General features: G+C 41.5%; 1 protein-coding gene across 1 annotated transcript; it reads left to right on the forward strand.

The window, feature by feature from the left end:
• Positions 1-7,148: 7,148 nt before the first annotated feature.
• olfcb1 (olfactory receptor C family, b1) lies at positions 7,149-17,762 on the forward strand. Its single transcript, XM_023410359.2, has 6 exons — positions 7,149-7,386; positions 9,139-9,430; positions 11,164-12,006; positions 12,643-12,858; positions 13,315-13,432; positions 14,965-17,762. The coding sequence occupies exons 1-6, from the start codon at positions 7,178-7,180 to the stop codon at positions 16,113-16,115; spliced, it is 2,829 nt and encodes a 942-aa protein (XP_023266127.2). The 5' UTR covers positions 7,149-7,177; the 3' UTR covers positions 16,116-17,762.
• The last annotated feature ends 520 nt before the right edge of the window (positions 17,763-18,282 follow it).

Genomic DNA, 18,282 nt, shown 5'->3' on the forward strand with positions numbered 1-18,282 from the left:
ACACCACACCCCACCACACCACACCACACCCCACCACACCACACACACCGCACCGCACCGCACCACACACACCACAACACACCACACACACCACACACACCACACCACACCACACCACACCACACCACACCACACACACCACACACACCCCACCACACCACACACACCACACCACACACACCACACCACACCACACCACACATACACAAGCTCCTTTTTTCCCTCTTTTTTTATAAGCGCATGTTGATACTGTGTGTTTATGTGTGTAGTATGCTCCTCATATATCTTTATATTTATCAACACCTCAGTGCCATTCTATCATCATCTGGAACCATGCAGTTTCCAGCAGGCTGGACTATTGTAATGGTTCCTTCACAGGTCTCAGCTGCAGCTCATCCACTATAACACCAAGACACTGGAGCACGTCACACTGGTGATTTAAATCACTGCTCTGGCTTCCTGTGGGTTAAAAGACACATTTTAAAATCCTAATACTTGTCTATAATTCTCTAAATGATTTACTACTCATTAACAAAAGTTCATACATATGCTGGAAATACGATAATCTGTTATACATAGCGCTACAGAAAGTAAAAGACCTGTTAGTAACAATGCAGCAGTGCTGCTGCTTTCCACACATGTAGTTTAGTTGCTCGGCTTCCAGTCTGTGTGTTAGAGAGATAGATACTTTATTATTTTATAGTGTTGTACTTTTAAAAGAAGAACAGATAAATCCACAGTTTGAAGTAACCAGCTGACAGGGGATTTTCACATCAAAGTAAAGGAAGACTAACGCAGTGTTAGTGATGTTTTTACAGGAGCTGAAATCTGAAGTAAAGCAGGAAGCTTGTCACACGTCAGAAAGATGAAATTTAAAGATCCCAGTGAGGAAAATAGGATATAATAAACATGAACTGTTAAAGAATACTTATATAACACAGGACAGCTGGATTCTCTGCAGCCTTTAACAGACTTTAATTGTCTGCAGACACACATGTAGTGCAAAGTACAGTATGTTGTACTTTATTTGATCCTTGCATAACGACTTGCTGGGAGTCAGAGAGCCAGCGGTGTTTGTCCTGCTCGTCTCTTGGTCTCAGGAACACACCTGCACTTTCTGTCTTTGAGTCGTGTGTTGCAAAAGTTGAAAATCAATGAGTGGTAAATATTGTAAATGGTTGATGGAGATGGAGACACAATTATCACAGAGAAAATGGCTGTAACATTAAACCAACTTAACTCTGCAGCATGTCAGCCAGAGACAGTCTGACAGTCTCCCTCATTTCACATCTGTATTTGACTTTTTCTTACTTTGTATCGGGCTTTAGCACAAAGTTCAGACCGTCATAGTGGAAATTTAATACTGGCAATTACAAAATTATCTTTTTCCACGATTTAGTGAAATTTTATTGAGGGCCAATATTTCTTTGATGATTGATAAAATAAAAAGTCGGATTTAGAATTGAAGCCTACGATGAAGAAGAAGAAAAGTAAGTGGTCCTTGAATTAAGATTTTCTTTTGAAACTATGACTTCCAAGGTCAAGGGTCACCTTTCACTGTGTAACAGTATGAGCTTCTTCCAACACTTCATTGAAGTCATAGGACAAGTAAAACATTCATACTTGTTTGACACAATCACATGTTTGATCAGAGAGATATTCTATCTATGTCCTTGTGTGTTTGACATTACAGTCAATAACTTAGTCGATAACTTACTGTGAACAGATGAACAGTGACGGTAAGAACCTGGAACAGACTGTTCACTCAGTGATAAAGGGCCATTTCATTGTGGCAGCAGTGATGAACCTGTTGCACAAAGGTTCAGTGTCTTGAGTGTCTCAGGGTGAAAGAGTTTTTAAACCAGCACCAGTGTTTCAGAAAATGTGCTTAATAAACGGACAACACTGTAACAGACTCCTGTGACTCACAGTGAATATAAACTGCAAACTGCAAATGCTCCTGACAGACAGCTGAGGGCACTACTGAGTACTGCTCTACTGAGTACTGCTCTACTGAGTACTGCTCCACTGAGTACTGCTCTACTGAGTACTACTGAGTACTGCTCTACTGAGTACAGTACTCAGTATAGTAGAGTAGTATTCAGTGGAGTAGAGCACTACTGAGTACTCAGTAGTACTCAGTAGAGCATTACTGAGTACTGCTCTACTGAGTATTGCTCTACTCTACTGAGTACTGCTCTAATGAGTACTGCTTTACTCTACTGAGTACTGCTCTAATGAGTACTGCTCTACTCCACTGAATACTACTCTACTATACTGAGTACTACACTACTCTAGTGAGTACTGCTCTACTCTACTGAGCACTACTGAGTACTGCTGTAATGAGTACTGCTCTACTATACTGAGTACTACGCTACTCTAGTGAGTACTGCTCTACTCTACTGAGCACTACTCTTCTGAGTACTGCTCTGCTGAGCACTACAGAGTACTGCTCTACTCTACTGAGTACTGCTCTAATGAGTACTGCTCTACTCCACTGAATACTACTCTACTATACTGAGTACTACACTACTCTTCTGAGTACTGCTCTAATGAGTACTGCTCTACTCCACTGAATACTACTCTACTATACTGAGTACTACACTACTCTAGTGAGTACTGCTCTGCTCTCTTCTCTATTGAGTACTGTGACAGTTAAAGATGAACAGAAACAAAAATCATTGTAAGCAAGTGGCAGCATCACCCACACATGCTTCCTGATCAGACACTGCAGTGGAGTCTGTTAGCAGCCAGTAAACTGCCAGCAGAGGGCAGCACTGTCCATGTTTATCACAGCTGTCCCACAGGCTGATCATCTTGCTCCTGAAATGAGAGACTGTTTATTCTAACAGCAGTGTCGGTTACTATTTACTAAACGTAGTAGCTACTGACTGCAGACTGGTTGCATTGAATAGCTTTTTATTCATGAATTCATTTGAATATTGAAATCACCTGCTGCAGATCTGCTCACTACTCACACACATCCAACACATGACAAGGTTTTTGTAAGAGGTCAAAGGCTGAATCTATTTGTAACCAGTGGTTTCATCTTTGACAATGTATTGCACACAAACATTTTATCGTGCTATTTTATTATAAAATCTTAATCTGGAAAGTAACTAGTAACTGTATATACTGTGTAGTAACTGTATCCCTCAAATAAATGTAGTGCAGTAATTATATCTCCCTCTGAGACGTAGAGCAGTAGAAGTATAAAGAAGCATAAAAGTGAAATAGGTGCCTCAAAATATTTCTTGAGAATGAAAATTTTCCACCACTGAGCGCAAACTTGACATTTTAGCTTCACCGCTAGTAAAGCTTTAAGAATACCTAAAGCTAAACAGTCAGTACGTTGTAAACTTACAGCATCTTGTAGCTTCATTCATGACTGTAAAGATATTAATATCACTGTTTGTGGGGCAAACAATCCACAAACCCCAAAACATTCAAACACAACAGTGACATAATGTCTGCTCTGAAGCCACTCTGCAGGAGCAGCTGAATGATAAACATCCTAATATAGTGCTGAAGCTCTCCAGCTACAGTATGTTGTGTTTGTCCAGCAGATAAGTTCTACTGTGATTGGTTGTAACAAGGCATTTTATATTATAGTGCTTTCTACAAACTCAATAAGATGTGAATGTGTTAACAGTGTTCAGTGCATTTGGAGCTGTTTTCGGAATCTGAATCAGAATCAGATTTATTTGTCACTTCCATAATACACACTTTGCATAGATAGGAGCAAGATATTGTTCTACACCAGTCAGACAGACAGAGACACGTTAAAAGACTCAGAATCACCTCCTGGTGGTTGTCTGCCTCCTCCGCTCAGACTAGTTTCAGGTTACATCCCTGTTTATCTAGTCATGTAACATATGAACCATTTGTGTGGAATTTTGTCATAGTCTCTGTGTGAAGTCTTGAGTAATGGCTAAAAAATGTTTTGCGAGGTCACACTGACCTTGACCTCTGGGACAGGGTAGAGCCCCCTGGAGTAACGAGTGTGGTCCAGACCAAACTAGCATGTTGGCTTCTGATTAGAGTGTTCGCTAATGTGCTAGCTAGTCATGTAATGCCATAGAACACACAGCACAAGTTGTCCATGTTTTTAACAAGCTATATACCTTAACACCTGGAAATGGTGGGGTCTGCAGTGCTCTAAGCAAAATGATGTTACATGGCCATAGCAGTAAATATGCATCTTTATGCGATTTTGTCAGATAGATACAGTGTATATATATAAATATATATATATACAGATAAGATATACATGATTATAATGGAGAAATGGGGCAAAAACTGGGAAAATGCAATGCTGAGGTCACCAGAGGTCAGATCCAAATTGCCTCCATGTCAGTTGTTTTACCTATCTGCCCCACTAAAAAGCAAAAGATCAAAGAGGTGGTGGGAGGTGTGGGAGGGGTTAGTCATTATCTTTGTGGCCTTTCTAACACACAGGTCCCATACCAGACAGTGACGCCGTGAATTAGTATGCTGTCAAAGTTCCTCTGTAGAATGTTGTAATTATAGGTGAGAAAAACCAGAAGAAATGAGTCAAACAGAATAAAAAAACAAAACAAACCCCATTATGCTTTGTATAGTATGAAAATGTCACCAGATCTCAAAGCAACTGAACAGACATTCAGGTATGCAGATGACAAGTGTGTGATAACATGTGCTGTGGAGTTGTGGTGACACCATGACCAGACTAATAACACATGACCGAACATCCGCTCTGCTCTGGAGTCTGTGCGGTGCCAACTGTCAGTGATCATTTAGTATTACATCATATAATAAAAGGAATAGTTCGGGTTTGGCCTGGGTTTTTCCAGCTGACTAGTAGTAACCAAACCGGTTAGGTGTGAGATTGACAGTCTTGTCCAAATATGACAGTGTAGTTTAGAAGAAACTTGGGATCATACCCACACCTTTGATGAGCATATTACCTGGTCCTTTAGTCAAAGTCTTATCTATTTATATAGGCCTACCCAACATCCCAAATCAGGGTTTAACAATCTATAAAAATAAATAAATAAATGAAAGAAATAAAAACTTAAACAGGAAAAAAAACTCAGGAAGAGCAAGAGAGGAGGAAACAGACAAACAGTCTGACCCTGAACAACCACAGGTCATCTGTCCGTACGACCACAGCACCAGTTATACACAACTGCAACAGTCACAGCTGTTTTGGGTGACGCACAGCTGGATGGACAACAGATATAAATGGTCACTGATGCTGCACATTGTTTAAAGTGTTTGCGTATTTTATTATGTTTTACATATTTCATTGTTTTATGTATTTTATCATGTTTTATGTATTTTATCATGTTTTATGTATTTTATCATGTTTTACATATTCTATTGTTTTACTTATTATATTATGTTTTATGTATTTTGTTTTATGTATTTTATTATGTTTTAAGTATTTGACTTTATGTACAACTCTGTGCATGTTCCGTGTTTCACCTGCTGCAACACAAATTTCTCTTTGGAGATGAAGATGAAGCTGCACTAAAACATTGCGGCATTAAAGGACAGATTCCCCCATATATTCAAGGCTCATGTGCCCATACAGTATGTACACTTAAACCCTCCTCCTACTGACCATTACATTAATCCTTCCTAATTTTTTCCTCTGTATTTGATGGTCTTTGTTGTGTGCTGATACGAGGCGTCAACAGTCTAATGAAGTTAGTGTCTTCTGTTACGGTCCTTTTAGGACAAAACTCCCCCTTTATGTTTTATGCTCTCATGCTCTTTTAAGCCCTCATGTCGGATTTGAACATTTCAGACACTGGCCAGTGATACAATCAAGACAGACGGTGGCACACAACACGAAATCACCCTAATAATTATTTTATTATATGTATTTATTTTAATATTCTTTAAACTGCTTTGGCAACAAGATGCTTTTGTTCATGCCAATAAAGCCATTTGAGAGAGAGAGAGAGAGAGAGAGAGACTAGCTGTACATACTGTTGATATGTTGATATAGTGAAAATAGTAATACCGAATAATAACAATAATAATAATGATAATAATAATAATAATAATAATAATGTTGTAGTGGCAGATGCTGCAGCTCCAGAGTCAGAGATATGAATGAGGACAGAGAGCGAGAGAGAGAGAATAATAATAATAATAATAATAATGGTAATGGTAATGATAATGTTGTTGCAGAGTCTAAGAGACCTCCAATGAAGAGAGATAGATAGAGAGAGAGAGAGAGAGAGAGAGAGAGAGAGAGGAGAAGCACAAACTAGGGGAAAGAGAAAATACAAGTCAATGACATGAAGTAGTGAGATATAAATGCAGAGAGACAGAGGGAAAGAGAGAAAGGAAGGTTCAAGGAAAAAAGCTCACGCTGCATGTATCAACTAAAGCACATGTGAGTTAGACCTGGACCAGGACTAACAGTTTAGACCTGATCCAAACATACATGCACAACAGAAACCGATCCCACGTGAAACCTGTGGGATGATTAGTCCTGATCTAAAATAGACTGAAATGACATTTTTCCTTCACGTCACAGTTCAACCACCCACAGAAACTGAAAAGGACCCTACATTGTTGTGGTTTAACATGTGAAAGTGTCAGTGAATAGAAGGAAATTAACAGACTTGACAAAGTGTTTGATGAAAAGGTTTATGGGTCCACAGCCATGTGAGGAATGTTATCTTTAGCCTGCTAGTCATGACTCTTCTGTTCGCTGCCCTGCCCACTCATTTTCTTGTCCTGCCTGATTTTTGATGGACCATTCTGGTCCAACCACACATTACACAGTCTACTCACAAAGCAAGAAGACAGAGCAGAGACACAGCAACCATGCAACAACACAGTTCAGGCTGCACAACAACCAGTTCAACACACACATGAGCACCCTATTGCTTTTATTAAAATACAGGGAAAATAGATTCATTCACTCGCTCACACACAGCTGGTCTGGGTCCCTGCTCCCCACATCAGAACCACAGAAACAGTGATCTGTGTCAGTCAAAGAAATTCTTTGGTCACAGTGGGAAATGCGTGGAGACTGAGATTTGATCTATGAAGCATTCTTTCTATTTCTGCTTTACAACAGGTTTCTTGTATGCACTGTGTCTAGCACCTCCCAAATTCCATGTCAGAGATCAAATAGCTCCTGAATGTCTCTGCAGCAGTTACTGCTCCGGTCACCATGCACACGTGTGGTGTGCTGCGCTGCTTCTCGGCCCTGATGATCCTGAGCGGCGTCCTGCCGCCGGGTGTGAATGGATGTGACATCAGTCAACCCATTTGTGGGGCCCACGCTCCGGGGGACGTGGTCATCGGTATAATGTTGCCATGTCATCACAAAGTGATCGGAATTAATGGACGGATTAGACCTGAAAACTTCCTCTGCTCAGAGTGAGTATAAGATGATGATAGATTTATTACATGAGATGTATTCGTACATCAACAGGGATATAGACAGTAGTTTTCACATGTAGCTCAGTGGATAGTTCAGATTATTCACTGTTTAAATGTTTTTAAAATTAATTAAATTTTTCAGTCACATTTCAGAATCTCACAGACAGATATTCTGCCTTTACATAAATCAGTTAGTATTCTGATGTTTTGTAGCCTTGTTGGTTCAAAGTCTCCGTCCTCAGTGTTTTGTGGTTTTGTGTGAGCTCATTTCTCTATAAGTTGTTCACACTAAATTGTACTTTTCTGTTAATTAAGTCAGAGGATGTAAAAGTGGACAGTACAAAGAAGGAAAAATACTATACTATATCAAATACTTAAACAATAATAACATAGTATTTAAAATGAGATATTTAAATATAACAACAATAGCAGGAGATAAGGAATATTGCACATGGTGAGTTGTCAGTCACTGAGTGCAGTGTTTGTTCAACAGTCTAACAGCAGCAGGAAGGAAAGACCTCTCTTCTTCACACACTGTGGTGCAGCAGCCTGTTACTGGAGGAGCTGCTCAGTGTTGTCAGTGATGTAGATGTTTTCCAACAGGGATAATAGCTTAGCAATCATCCTCCTGTCGCCCACTTCCTCCACTGGGTCGAGGGGTCATCCCAGAACAGAGCTGTCCTTCTTAATCAGTCTGTTCAGCCTTGTCCTGTCAGCAGTGGAGATGCTGCTGCCCCAGCAGACCACAGCATAGAAGATGGCTGATGCCACCACAGGGTCATAGAAGGTCCTCAAGTGTCCCCTGCACTGCAAAAGACCTGAGTCCCCTGAGCAGATAGAGTCTGCAGTCAGTCCAGTTTTTTATTCAGGTGAACACCAAGGTAGTCCATAATCTCAATGTCCAGTCCCTGGATGTTCACTGGTCCGACAGGAGAGTGTTTGTGCCTGCGGAAGTCCACCATCATAGACTGTAAATAAAGATGGACGTAGCCTCTGTGACGGCACCCACAGGTTTCTGAAGCTCAGAGGGAGCTGCTCCACTGTCACAATCGGTGCATGTCAGTTTGTGGCAAGCATACGCTCACCCACCTGTCACTCAAAGCAGCCACACTAACAATCCTACATAACTTTAAGCCTTAATAAAATGTGAACAGGTGAGTTATATAAACAGGTATCATGAAGGAGGAAATTAGCTCTAGAGACCAAAACAGTTTTTGTACCAGGCTGTAAACATGTTTATTTCTGCTGTAAAGTTGTACATTTTAACATGGGAGTCTATGGGGACTGACTCACTGTTGGAGCCAGACTCAAGTGGTCATTAGAGGAACTGCAGGTTTTGGTTCTTCAGTCTTGGCTTCATTGGTCAGCCTTGGAGGTTGCGGCCTGTCCACCAACAGCTATTGGATTTTCCCAGCCTTGATCTGGAGGTGGTTCCTCATGGCACCAGTTCAAAAAGCCCTGGGTCCGTTCTCTGTACTCCCTGTTATCCTCATCAGTGATGAGCCAGACAATTGAAAAGTCATCAGAGAAAGTTTTGCAGGTGGCAGTTAGTGGAGTTGGAAGAGAAGTCTGCAGTGTAGAGGGTGTCAGACACACAGTCCTGGATCCTCACCTCTTTATCTATGACTGAAACACCTTTAATATATGGAGTCTATATATTTACATTTATAAAAATGACTAAATAACTTGCTTTTTTGCCGCAGTTCTTCAAACACAGAATTTAATGGTTTCTACATTGTCTTTTTTCAGTTTTGATCTGCGATCATTTCTAAAATCCTTGGCTATAATCCATGAAATTGAGGAGATAAATGCATCTGGTTTCCTCCCAGGAGTGCATCTTGGATATATGATGTGTGACACATGCTCATACGCCAGCAAAGCTCTGCAGGATGTGGGGCACATGCTCCAAGTCAACAACTCTCTAAATGTTAACTGCGACTACACCGACTTCAGGCCCACCGTCAAGATTATTTTAGGAGCGCTGTACTCTGAGGAGTCCATTGCTTTGGCCAGACTGCTAAATGTGTATATGGTCCCTTTAGTAAGTATTTAATAAATGTGTGTTTTCATTTCTGATCACTACTACTGTTTTCTACTAACATCAGATTTGCTGAGGAGTCTACTGATTTAATAATGTGCATCTAGTCTTCGATGCTGAGGCTGCATTTGTTTAAGAGATATTTGGAAATATGTTCGGTTTCTTCAATGGAGTTGGATGATCTTTATCAATTTCTAGTTTGCGTTCTGTACAGTCCAAGAGATGTTTGTCTTAGATCAGCACAAACAATGGAAGCAGTGGGAAACATTTGACCTAGCTCCATCAAATAGGCCAAAGCTGTGGTTACTATAATAACGGTCATGGCTTGGTTAGGTTTAAACTCTAGAACTACTTGGTTAGGTTTATGCACTAAAACTAGTGGATAGGTTTAGAGACTACAAGTATTTTGTTGGGTTTCGGATCTAGAACTACTTGGTTAGGTTTAGGAAAAAATTGTGATTTGGGTTAAAATAAGTACTTCCTCAACATTAGACAATCTTTGTTGTCATGGTTACAATATAAACAGCTAGTTTCACATGGGAATTGAACACCACTCTCCTGTGGCAACCATCCACTACAACCTCCTCCTGACGTGGACTTTGTCTCTCTTTGTACTACATCACGCACCTTTCCCTTTGCTCCTGTCATCATTACTACAACCACAATATGTCGCCTAGCAACAAACCTAACCATGGGTCATAATAACCTACTACACAGAGGAATTATGGGCTCAACAACACTCAGATACACTGGCATTCGGACCATGATTGATTGGTGTTAAGGTAAATTGTGAGTCAAGAAAACATTCCCCACTCCCCACCAGACCAGGGAAAGTCTTTCCAGTTTTCACCTGTCCAGTGTTGGTGAGTCTGTTTCCACTGTAGCCTCAGGTTTCTGGTCTTTGTGACAGGAAGTGGAACCTGAGGTGATCTTCTGCTGTTGTAGTCCGTAGACCTCAAGGTTGGATTGTGCTTTTCACTCTGAAGCTTCTCTGCTCAGCACAGTTGTAAAGAGTGGTTATCTCAGTGACCGTAGCTTTTCTGTCAGCTCCAACCAGTCTGTCCATTCTCCTCTGACCTCTGACCTCTCTCATCAACACAGAGCTGCTGCTCACTGGATATTTTTGCTGTTGCTGCAGTCTGAATAAAAACTCTAGAGACTGTTGTTTGTGAAGAGGAGATCAGAAGTTTCAGAAATAAGTCAAACCAACAATTATGTCACAGTCAAAGTCACTGAGATCACTTTCCTCTGAAGCATTAAGCTCCTGACTTGTATCTGCAGAATTTTTACACTGCTGCCACATTATTGGCTGATTGGATAATTGCATGAATAAGCAGGTGTGTAGGTGTTCCTGATGAAGTGCTCTGTGATCGTGAGTGTATATATATATATATACATATAGACGGGTGACAAATTAAAGGAGAAAGTGTCTTAGTCATGTGTCTCCAGAGCAGCTTCGCTGGTCTCTGAACTCCACTGGAGGATGAACCATTCTTCTTAAAGATATTCTCTCTTGTGGTGTTTTGATGATGATGGTGGAGAGTGCTGTCTAACACATCTCTGTGAAGGTCATAACATATGATTGATATCAATTTCATACACGTCAAACCAACATTTTAATCCTATTTCTCCACTAATTTTTTTATTTTTTTATTTCTTTAACTTGTCCTCTGTCTGTAAATGTGTGTTTATTCTCTTATATTCAAAATGCCTCTTGTCTAATTTCATTTTATCAGCTGAGTGCCACATCATCTTCACCCGAGCTGAGCGATAAGCTGCGCTATCCAGTTTTCCTGCGCACTATTCCTAGTGACTCTCATCAGATCAAAGCAGTGACCAAACTGTTGCATCACTACAACTGGAACTGGGTAGGGGTTGTGTATGGAGATGATGAATATGGCAAAGCAGCGTACGAGAGCTTCCTCAAAGATGCTGAGGCAAATGATGTGTGCATAGCCTACCGTAAGGTGTTGCCTCATAACCTTGATGACTCAGACCTCAGGGACGGTATCGAGCAGGTGGCTCAGCAGATCCGTTCCTCCAGTGCCCAGGTGGTACTGCTAATCCTCAAGGGAAGTCTTGTGGAGGTCCTCTTTAAGGAAATGATCCGGACCAACACATCAAGGATCTGGATTGCTAGTGATATCTGGTCCAGGAGTTGGTCTCTTACCCGGATAGATGACATTAACAAGGTTGGGGACATCTTGGGCTTCACTTTTGTTGCAAGCAAGAGTGAATCATTTGATAATTATCTGAAGAATCTCACAGCAACCCCAGGAGGATATAACTACTTCATTGAAGAATACAAGAACCTGAGATTCAACTGTTCCTCTGAATGTTTGTCAAACAACCCTCCATCCCATTGTGCGTCACCTGAAGTGCTGAAAATTAGATCTGGAAATGCATGCAATGTCACGGATCCCCAAGAGCAAAATGATGACTATCTTGTGACAGCTGCTGACACAAGTGAAACCTTCCTCAGCAAAGTCGCTGTGTGGGCCGTAGCAAATGCTCTCAAGGAGCTCCTGAAGTGCAACAGCTCCTCATGCTCCGGAGAAATCAACTTCCCACCATGGGAGGTAAGAATTGATGTCATCTTCAAATGAGAACATATTCAAATATGAAAATGTAACTTCTCCATACTTTAGAAACTACAGTAATGTGTTTCCTTTGAATTCTTAAACTGTGTCCCAATTCAGGGGCTGCATCCTTCAGAGGACGTGGTCTACGAAGGTATGGCCCTGCATAGCCGCTGTAGATTGCAAAGTCTGAACTGAAATGAGACAGTCTGGTCTATGAAGGTGTTTTACTGTGCAGCAAGCAGCTGTGCCTGCCCTTACCATTGCATCACAAAGCAACCTTAACAATGCGTGACTTTTTTTTTTACAATAACTTGAGGCTTTTAGGACCTTTGTTTTCACAGTTGTATTGTTATCTGTTGAACTGAAACCCAATACTTACATTTAACAGTGTAATCCTCAGACTCTCTGACAGCGTTGTTTGGTTTCATTAGTGGTGGACAGTGAATCTTGTGATAGGCCACACCTAGGAAAAGAAGGATTCATTTGAAGGAGCCTTTGAAATAGGATGGTCTAGTCGCGCTGCTGTGACGCAATTGGTCTTCAAAAAATGCAGCCTCTGAAGGATGCGGCCCCTGAATTAGGACACAGCCTTAAAATCAATGATTCATACAAATTTTGCCCTTTGCTTTGCAGCTTCTCCAAGAATTGAAGAAAGTTAATTTCACGTTTGACAACCAGAACTTCTACTTTGACAAAAATGGTGATTTTGTGAACGGGTATAATCTGATTTTATGGGAAAAGTATGGACAATACAGACGATTTAGAAGAATTGGAAAATACCATGTCCTTGGTCAACAAGTAGAACTCGATGTGGGAAGTTTCACCTGGCTCTCAACAGGCAACAATACGGTAAGAAAACACCACACTCAAAGCATATACTCACAGGTTTGATCACTGCAACAGTCAGTGTAATCAGGACAGTGCCTGAGTCAGCAGAAAATGTCAGATGGTCATCATAGGGCCTTCAAGTGTGGCCATTGAAAAGTTGGCCTTTAGATGTGGTTGGATGACATATGTTCAAGCTACTGTAGTTTGTTTCTAGCCCACTGAACCCTTAATATGTCAGCTGGGGTATAGGTAGATCCTTACTGGCAGAAACATCTGGCCACTAACAGCTGAGATAGATTTTCAATGACAATAACCAAGATACCCAGGAGGTGTTGAGTGCATGACTATGTCTGAGACACACAGACACTCTAGTTGTTGACTGCTGACCACAAGATCACTATTTAACAGCGGTAGTCTCTGAGTATGACCATGACACCTCAGTATGTTTCAGCCCATTTTCTTGTTTTGCTCTCACAGAAGCCTCGGTCCAGATGTTCAGCGAGCTGCCCCCGTGGCTGGGTGAAGAAGATCTTGAACGTATCCTGCTGTTACAATTGCACCCAATGTGCGGAGGGGACCTATTCAGATGGACCCGGTATGAATTATTGACACGCTGATTTTATATTTAGCTTCAAAATGTTACATTTTTTTGCAATTGCTTCCACACTTATTTCACAATTTGGCTCATTGTGTCAAAACTCCACACACAAGCCAAATATGAGGTAAGCTTATCACTAACCCTAACCCTATGTCAAACTCAAACCTGACAATCCTTTTCCAAAATGGCATTTCATTAACAAAAAACCATACACACATGCACCATCTGAATTACTCTTTGAAAGCAGCAACAACACATGAATTTGATATGAATTTAACATAAAACATTGCTGCCTTTACAACTTTGTATATCTTTTTAATTTCATACAGCCTTCACACAACACAGAAATATTGAAAAACTGAAAAATAATATTCCGAAAAAAGCAGATTTTACCAGAACGGGTTTTCACAGAACAGTAGAATTTACCGCTGCAGCTGCATCAAAGTCCAGGACTGTCACAGAACATGTTTACACTGACCTGTGAATATGGTTTAAGTAAGCCTACCTTTTCACACAGGGATGGGGCTGTGGTGGGTTGGGACAGATAGGCAAATACCCTCACAGACACCTAGTACCTAGGTCACATACTACTTTGTCTGAATGTATCCATTGGCAACACAACACAATCACTGCCACTTACTTGTACATATTCATAGAGAAAGTCTTTGACTCTAACACTGTTCCTGTCTAATGGAACGTGTACAGCTGCTTCACTGTAAGTTAGTGCCGATGCAGTGAAAGGTTCAGTCTAGTAGAAGGTTGAAGACCTGTTCTTGACTGCTACTGTGTATGGAATGAGGTTGCTCTGGACTCTCTGCCCAGCTTCCTCCAGTGCCGGGCAATGATTTATGAAATGGTCCACAAAAGTGGTCTGAATGTCATATGAAATATGCGTCCGTCTATTGTCTGGACTACTTTGTTCTGTCCCTTATCTTCCACCTCCTCTCTGTCTACCTCTACCTCTTCCTCTTCCCCTCGCTGTCACAGTTTGCAAAGTTCTCACAGAAGCTCACTTGAGGTCTACAGTATATGTAGCACCAAGGATCAGATTGAGTGGTCTTCAATTCCTGTACAAGTATTTTCAGGTCTGTGGGTGGGTGTTGTGACATTCAGGTGTGTTTTGTGTTTTCCCACAGTTTAATGCTTGAGCAAAGTTTCTAATGTAAGAAAAAGTGTGTAGTATTTTTGCAAGTGTGTGCTGCAGAATTGAAAACAAAGTGAAAAGCAGAAAATGTGTTTGTGCTTTTGGTTCTGTAGTTTAATGCATGATCATAAAAGTTTAAGATTTTGATATTTTTGTCTGAGCATTCACTTTTAGTGTGTAAGCAACTGCAAAAAACTGTAATCTTGAGATACTGCAGCTCTTACAGATGGCTATGCCCATGGGGTAGGCATACATCTGAGTAGTGCGGTCTATATAAGTAAATGACTGTAAAAAGGCCTTTAAAAGTAAGTCTGTCTCTGTGAAGGACAGATTTGGTTTCCAGCAGACCCTAAATTAATTTGTACATTATCCTATTCTTCAACAGATTTTAATGCCTGCAAAAAGTGCCCCAATGGAACTTGGTCTCTCAAGGGTTGGGATCACTGCAAGCCAAGATGGGATTCCTACATTCGATGGAGTGATCCTCATCCCATCACCCAGCTGTCAGCTGCAGCCTTTGGCATTTTTCTTTTGCTGGTTATCTTCATTATCTTTCTGGTGTACAGAGATTCTCTGCCTATGAAAAGAGCCGAGGTGAGGTTGTCCATTGTGATGATGGCTGGCCTGGCAGTGAGCTTCGCAAGTGTGATGTGCTACATGGGCAGGCCTAGTGTACACCTCTGTAGGGCCCGCCAGGTCATGTATGCCATGGGCTTCACCTTGTGTGTGTCCTCCATCCTAGTCAAGGCCTATCGCACCTTCCTGGTTTTCCTTCCCTTTGGTCAGATAGTAAACAGGCGGCTACATAAATGTTACAACCCACCTGTCATTGTCATTGGGATAACAACTCTCCAGGGGATCATCTGTCTTCTCTGGATGATCTTAGACTCTCCTCATGTCAGTCAGATACCTCCATCCCCACAGAGCATGAAAAATCCAATCCAGTGTAGTGAGGGTGACACATACATAGGTTTTGCCACTATGTTGAGCTACATAGCTCTACTAGCATTCATTGGCTTCCTCTTGGCCTACAAAGGCAGGAAGGTTCCTCATGAGTTCAGTGAAACAGGCTACATCATTTTTAGCATGCTGATGTACTTGTTTGTATGGATGTGTTTTATCCCAATTTATATTACCAACAGGGAAAAGGGCACCCCTACACAGGCTTCAGCCATTCTAGTCTCCAGCTATGGCATCATTTTCTGCCATTTTTTACCCAAGTGCTACGAAGCACTTTGTGGGTCAAAGACCGACACACTGGAGAGGATTCTGAGGAGGTGGAGAGTCATCTCCAGTGGAAATGTTGACGCAGAGACAGGCTCAGACACGTACGATGTCTCTGATATGAACATACCCTCACTAAAGAACAACAGGTTCTCCGTATCAAGCACGACAACTATACTGACGGGCGAGGTCAGCCCTACTGATTCAGAGCTTGTCATAATTCCCACACCTGATGAAAAGACTCATTCCTATCCACTGTATAATACGCTAGGAACAAATGTGACGAAGCGATGTAGGAGTTTATCCATCTAAAAATAGTTTTTAATTTGTATGCCACACCAGCGACAGTCAGAGCTGCAGCCATAATGTTTTCAGGTTGTCTGTGCGTACATATATCCGTCCTTCCCATTCACGTGGACACAATATTTCAGTAAAGCCTTGAAGGAACTTCTTCAAATTTGGCACAGACGTTCACTTGGACTCAAGCATGAACTGATTAGATTTTGGTGGTTGAACGTCAAAGGTCAAGGTCAGTGTGACCTCAGAAAACACTTTTTAGCCATAACTCAAGATTTCACAGAAATTATGACAAAATTTCACACCAATGGTTCATATTGTTGTAACTGTTGCTTCTCAGCTCCACACCCATTTCTCCCAAAACAGCCTATATGAACAATTCCAGTCCGGTTTCCGTCCCCGCCACAGCACTGAGACAGCACTGATAAAGATCACAGATGACCTCCTCATGGCATCTGACTCCGGTTTGATTTCTATCCTCATCCTCCTCGATCTGAGTGCGGCCTTCGACACCGTTTCTCACCCCATCCTCCTCAGTAGACTTTCCTCCATTGGCATCACTCACACCCCCCTTCTCTGGTTCCACTCTTACCTCAATGGCCGCACTCAGTTCATTCAGCTCAAGTCCTTTACCTCACAGCCCTCCCCCGTTACTTCAGGTGTGCCCCAGGGCTCCGTCCTGGGGCCCCTCCTCTTCATCATATACCTCCTCCCCCTCGCACCCAGCTCTATCTTTCTAGTAAACCGAACTCCACTCTCCCTCCCTCCTCCCTCACCCACTGCCTTTCTGAAATCAAATCCTGGTTCACCGCAAACTTCCTCAAATTAAACAGTGATAAAACTGAATTTCTTATTATCAAATCCTCCCTATCCAAAGCTGACAGTTTTTCACTCACCATAGACAGCTCCACAGTGTCCCCCTCCCCACAGGTTAAGAGTCTGGGTGTCATCCTCGACAGCTCACTTTCTTTCCACTCCCACATTAATAACATCACTCGGTCTGCATATTTCCATCTACGCAACATTAATCGTCTCCGCCCCTCTCTCACCCCTCACACCACTGCCATTCTAGTTCACACCCTCGTCACCTGGCGCATTGATTATTGTAATTCACTCCTCTTCGGTGTCCCTCACAAATCCCTCCATAAGCTCCAACTGGTCCAAAACTCTGCAGCCCGTATCATCACCCGAACCCCCTCCTTTCACCACATCACCCCCGTCCTCCAGCAGCTCCACTGGCTCCCAGTCAAATTCCGTATCACGTTCAAAATCATTCTCTATACATTCAAAGCCGTCCATTCTTTACCCCAGTTCAAATCAAGACTCAAAACTCATCTGTTTCAATCTGCATATTCGCTGTAATTTCATTGTTTTCTTTTTAACTGTCTGTTGTTTTTATTATTTTTATTGTGTTTTTAATCTTCTGTAAAGTGTCCTTGAGTGCTGGGAAAGGCGCTGGCAAATACATGTATTATCATTATTATTATTATTATTATTGTATATGACTATGGAATGTAACCTGAAACTAGTCTGAGTGGAGGAGGCAGACAACCACCAGGAGGTCATTCTGAATACCATGCTCCTTTTCTTTGTAAGATGTTTTTTTGTAAGATATTTTCAGCTGGAAATCCAAGTAAAGTTAATTTGTGTGTTCTACTGAAACGTGTTGTATTATTCACTACACAGAAGACTAAAGATAACTCATTATTTCATATTGTTATAAGACTACAAGCTAATATAACCCAAAGTCAGCAGTCAGGAGTTTATTTTAGCACTGATTTACCTCCAGACAATCAGAGGACAAATCAGTTCCTGGACCTTGGTCAGTACCAGATTGTCTGGTAATGTGAGAGGTTCACAGATCCAGTCTAAAACCTCCTGAACTCATCAGTGCTTCACCGATAATATCAAACTGTTGTTTTGGTTCAGAGATTGGGATTTAGTGTTTTTTTATTGAGATAACTGTAATTATGGATGTGCTTTTTAATTCTTGATTATTTCAAATCTTTTAACCTGTCACCATCAGAAACACCAAAAATGATAGAATAATATATTCATTATTATTTGTTCTTAAGCAGCAGACTCTCTGCAGCGATGCCTACACACACCAGCTCCTCATATCTCTGACATGATCTGTGTGTGTGTGTGTGTGTGTGTGTGTGTGTGTGTGGGTGGGTGGGGG

This window comes from Seriola lalandi, unplaced genomic scaffold (assembly GCF_002814215.2).
Source record: "Seriola lalandi dorsalis isolate HSWRI2012SDOR001 ecotype SW California unplaced genomic scaffold, Sedor1 jcf7180002054423, whole genome shotgun sequence".
NCBI classification, from domain to species: domain Eukaryota; kingdom Metazoa; phylum Chordata; class Actinopteri; order Carangiformes; family Carangidae; genus Seriola; species Seriola lalandi.

Bases quoted from the DNA above. Each gene is read 5' to 3' on its own strand.
- olfcb1 (XM_023410359.2), top strand. From the start codon at position 7,178: ATGCACACGTGTGGTGTGCTGCGCTGCTTCTCGGCCCTGATGATCCTG. The intron at 7,387-9,138 runs GTGAGTATAAGA...GTCTTTTTTCAG, and splicing joins GAAAACTTCCTCTGCTCAGA to TTTTGATCTGCGATCATTTC. The intron at 12,007-12,642 runs GTAAGAATTGAT...TTTGCTTTGCAG, and splicing joins TCAACTTCCCACCATGGGAG to CTTCTCCAAGAATTGAAGAA.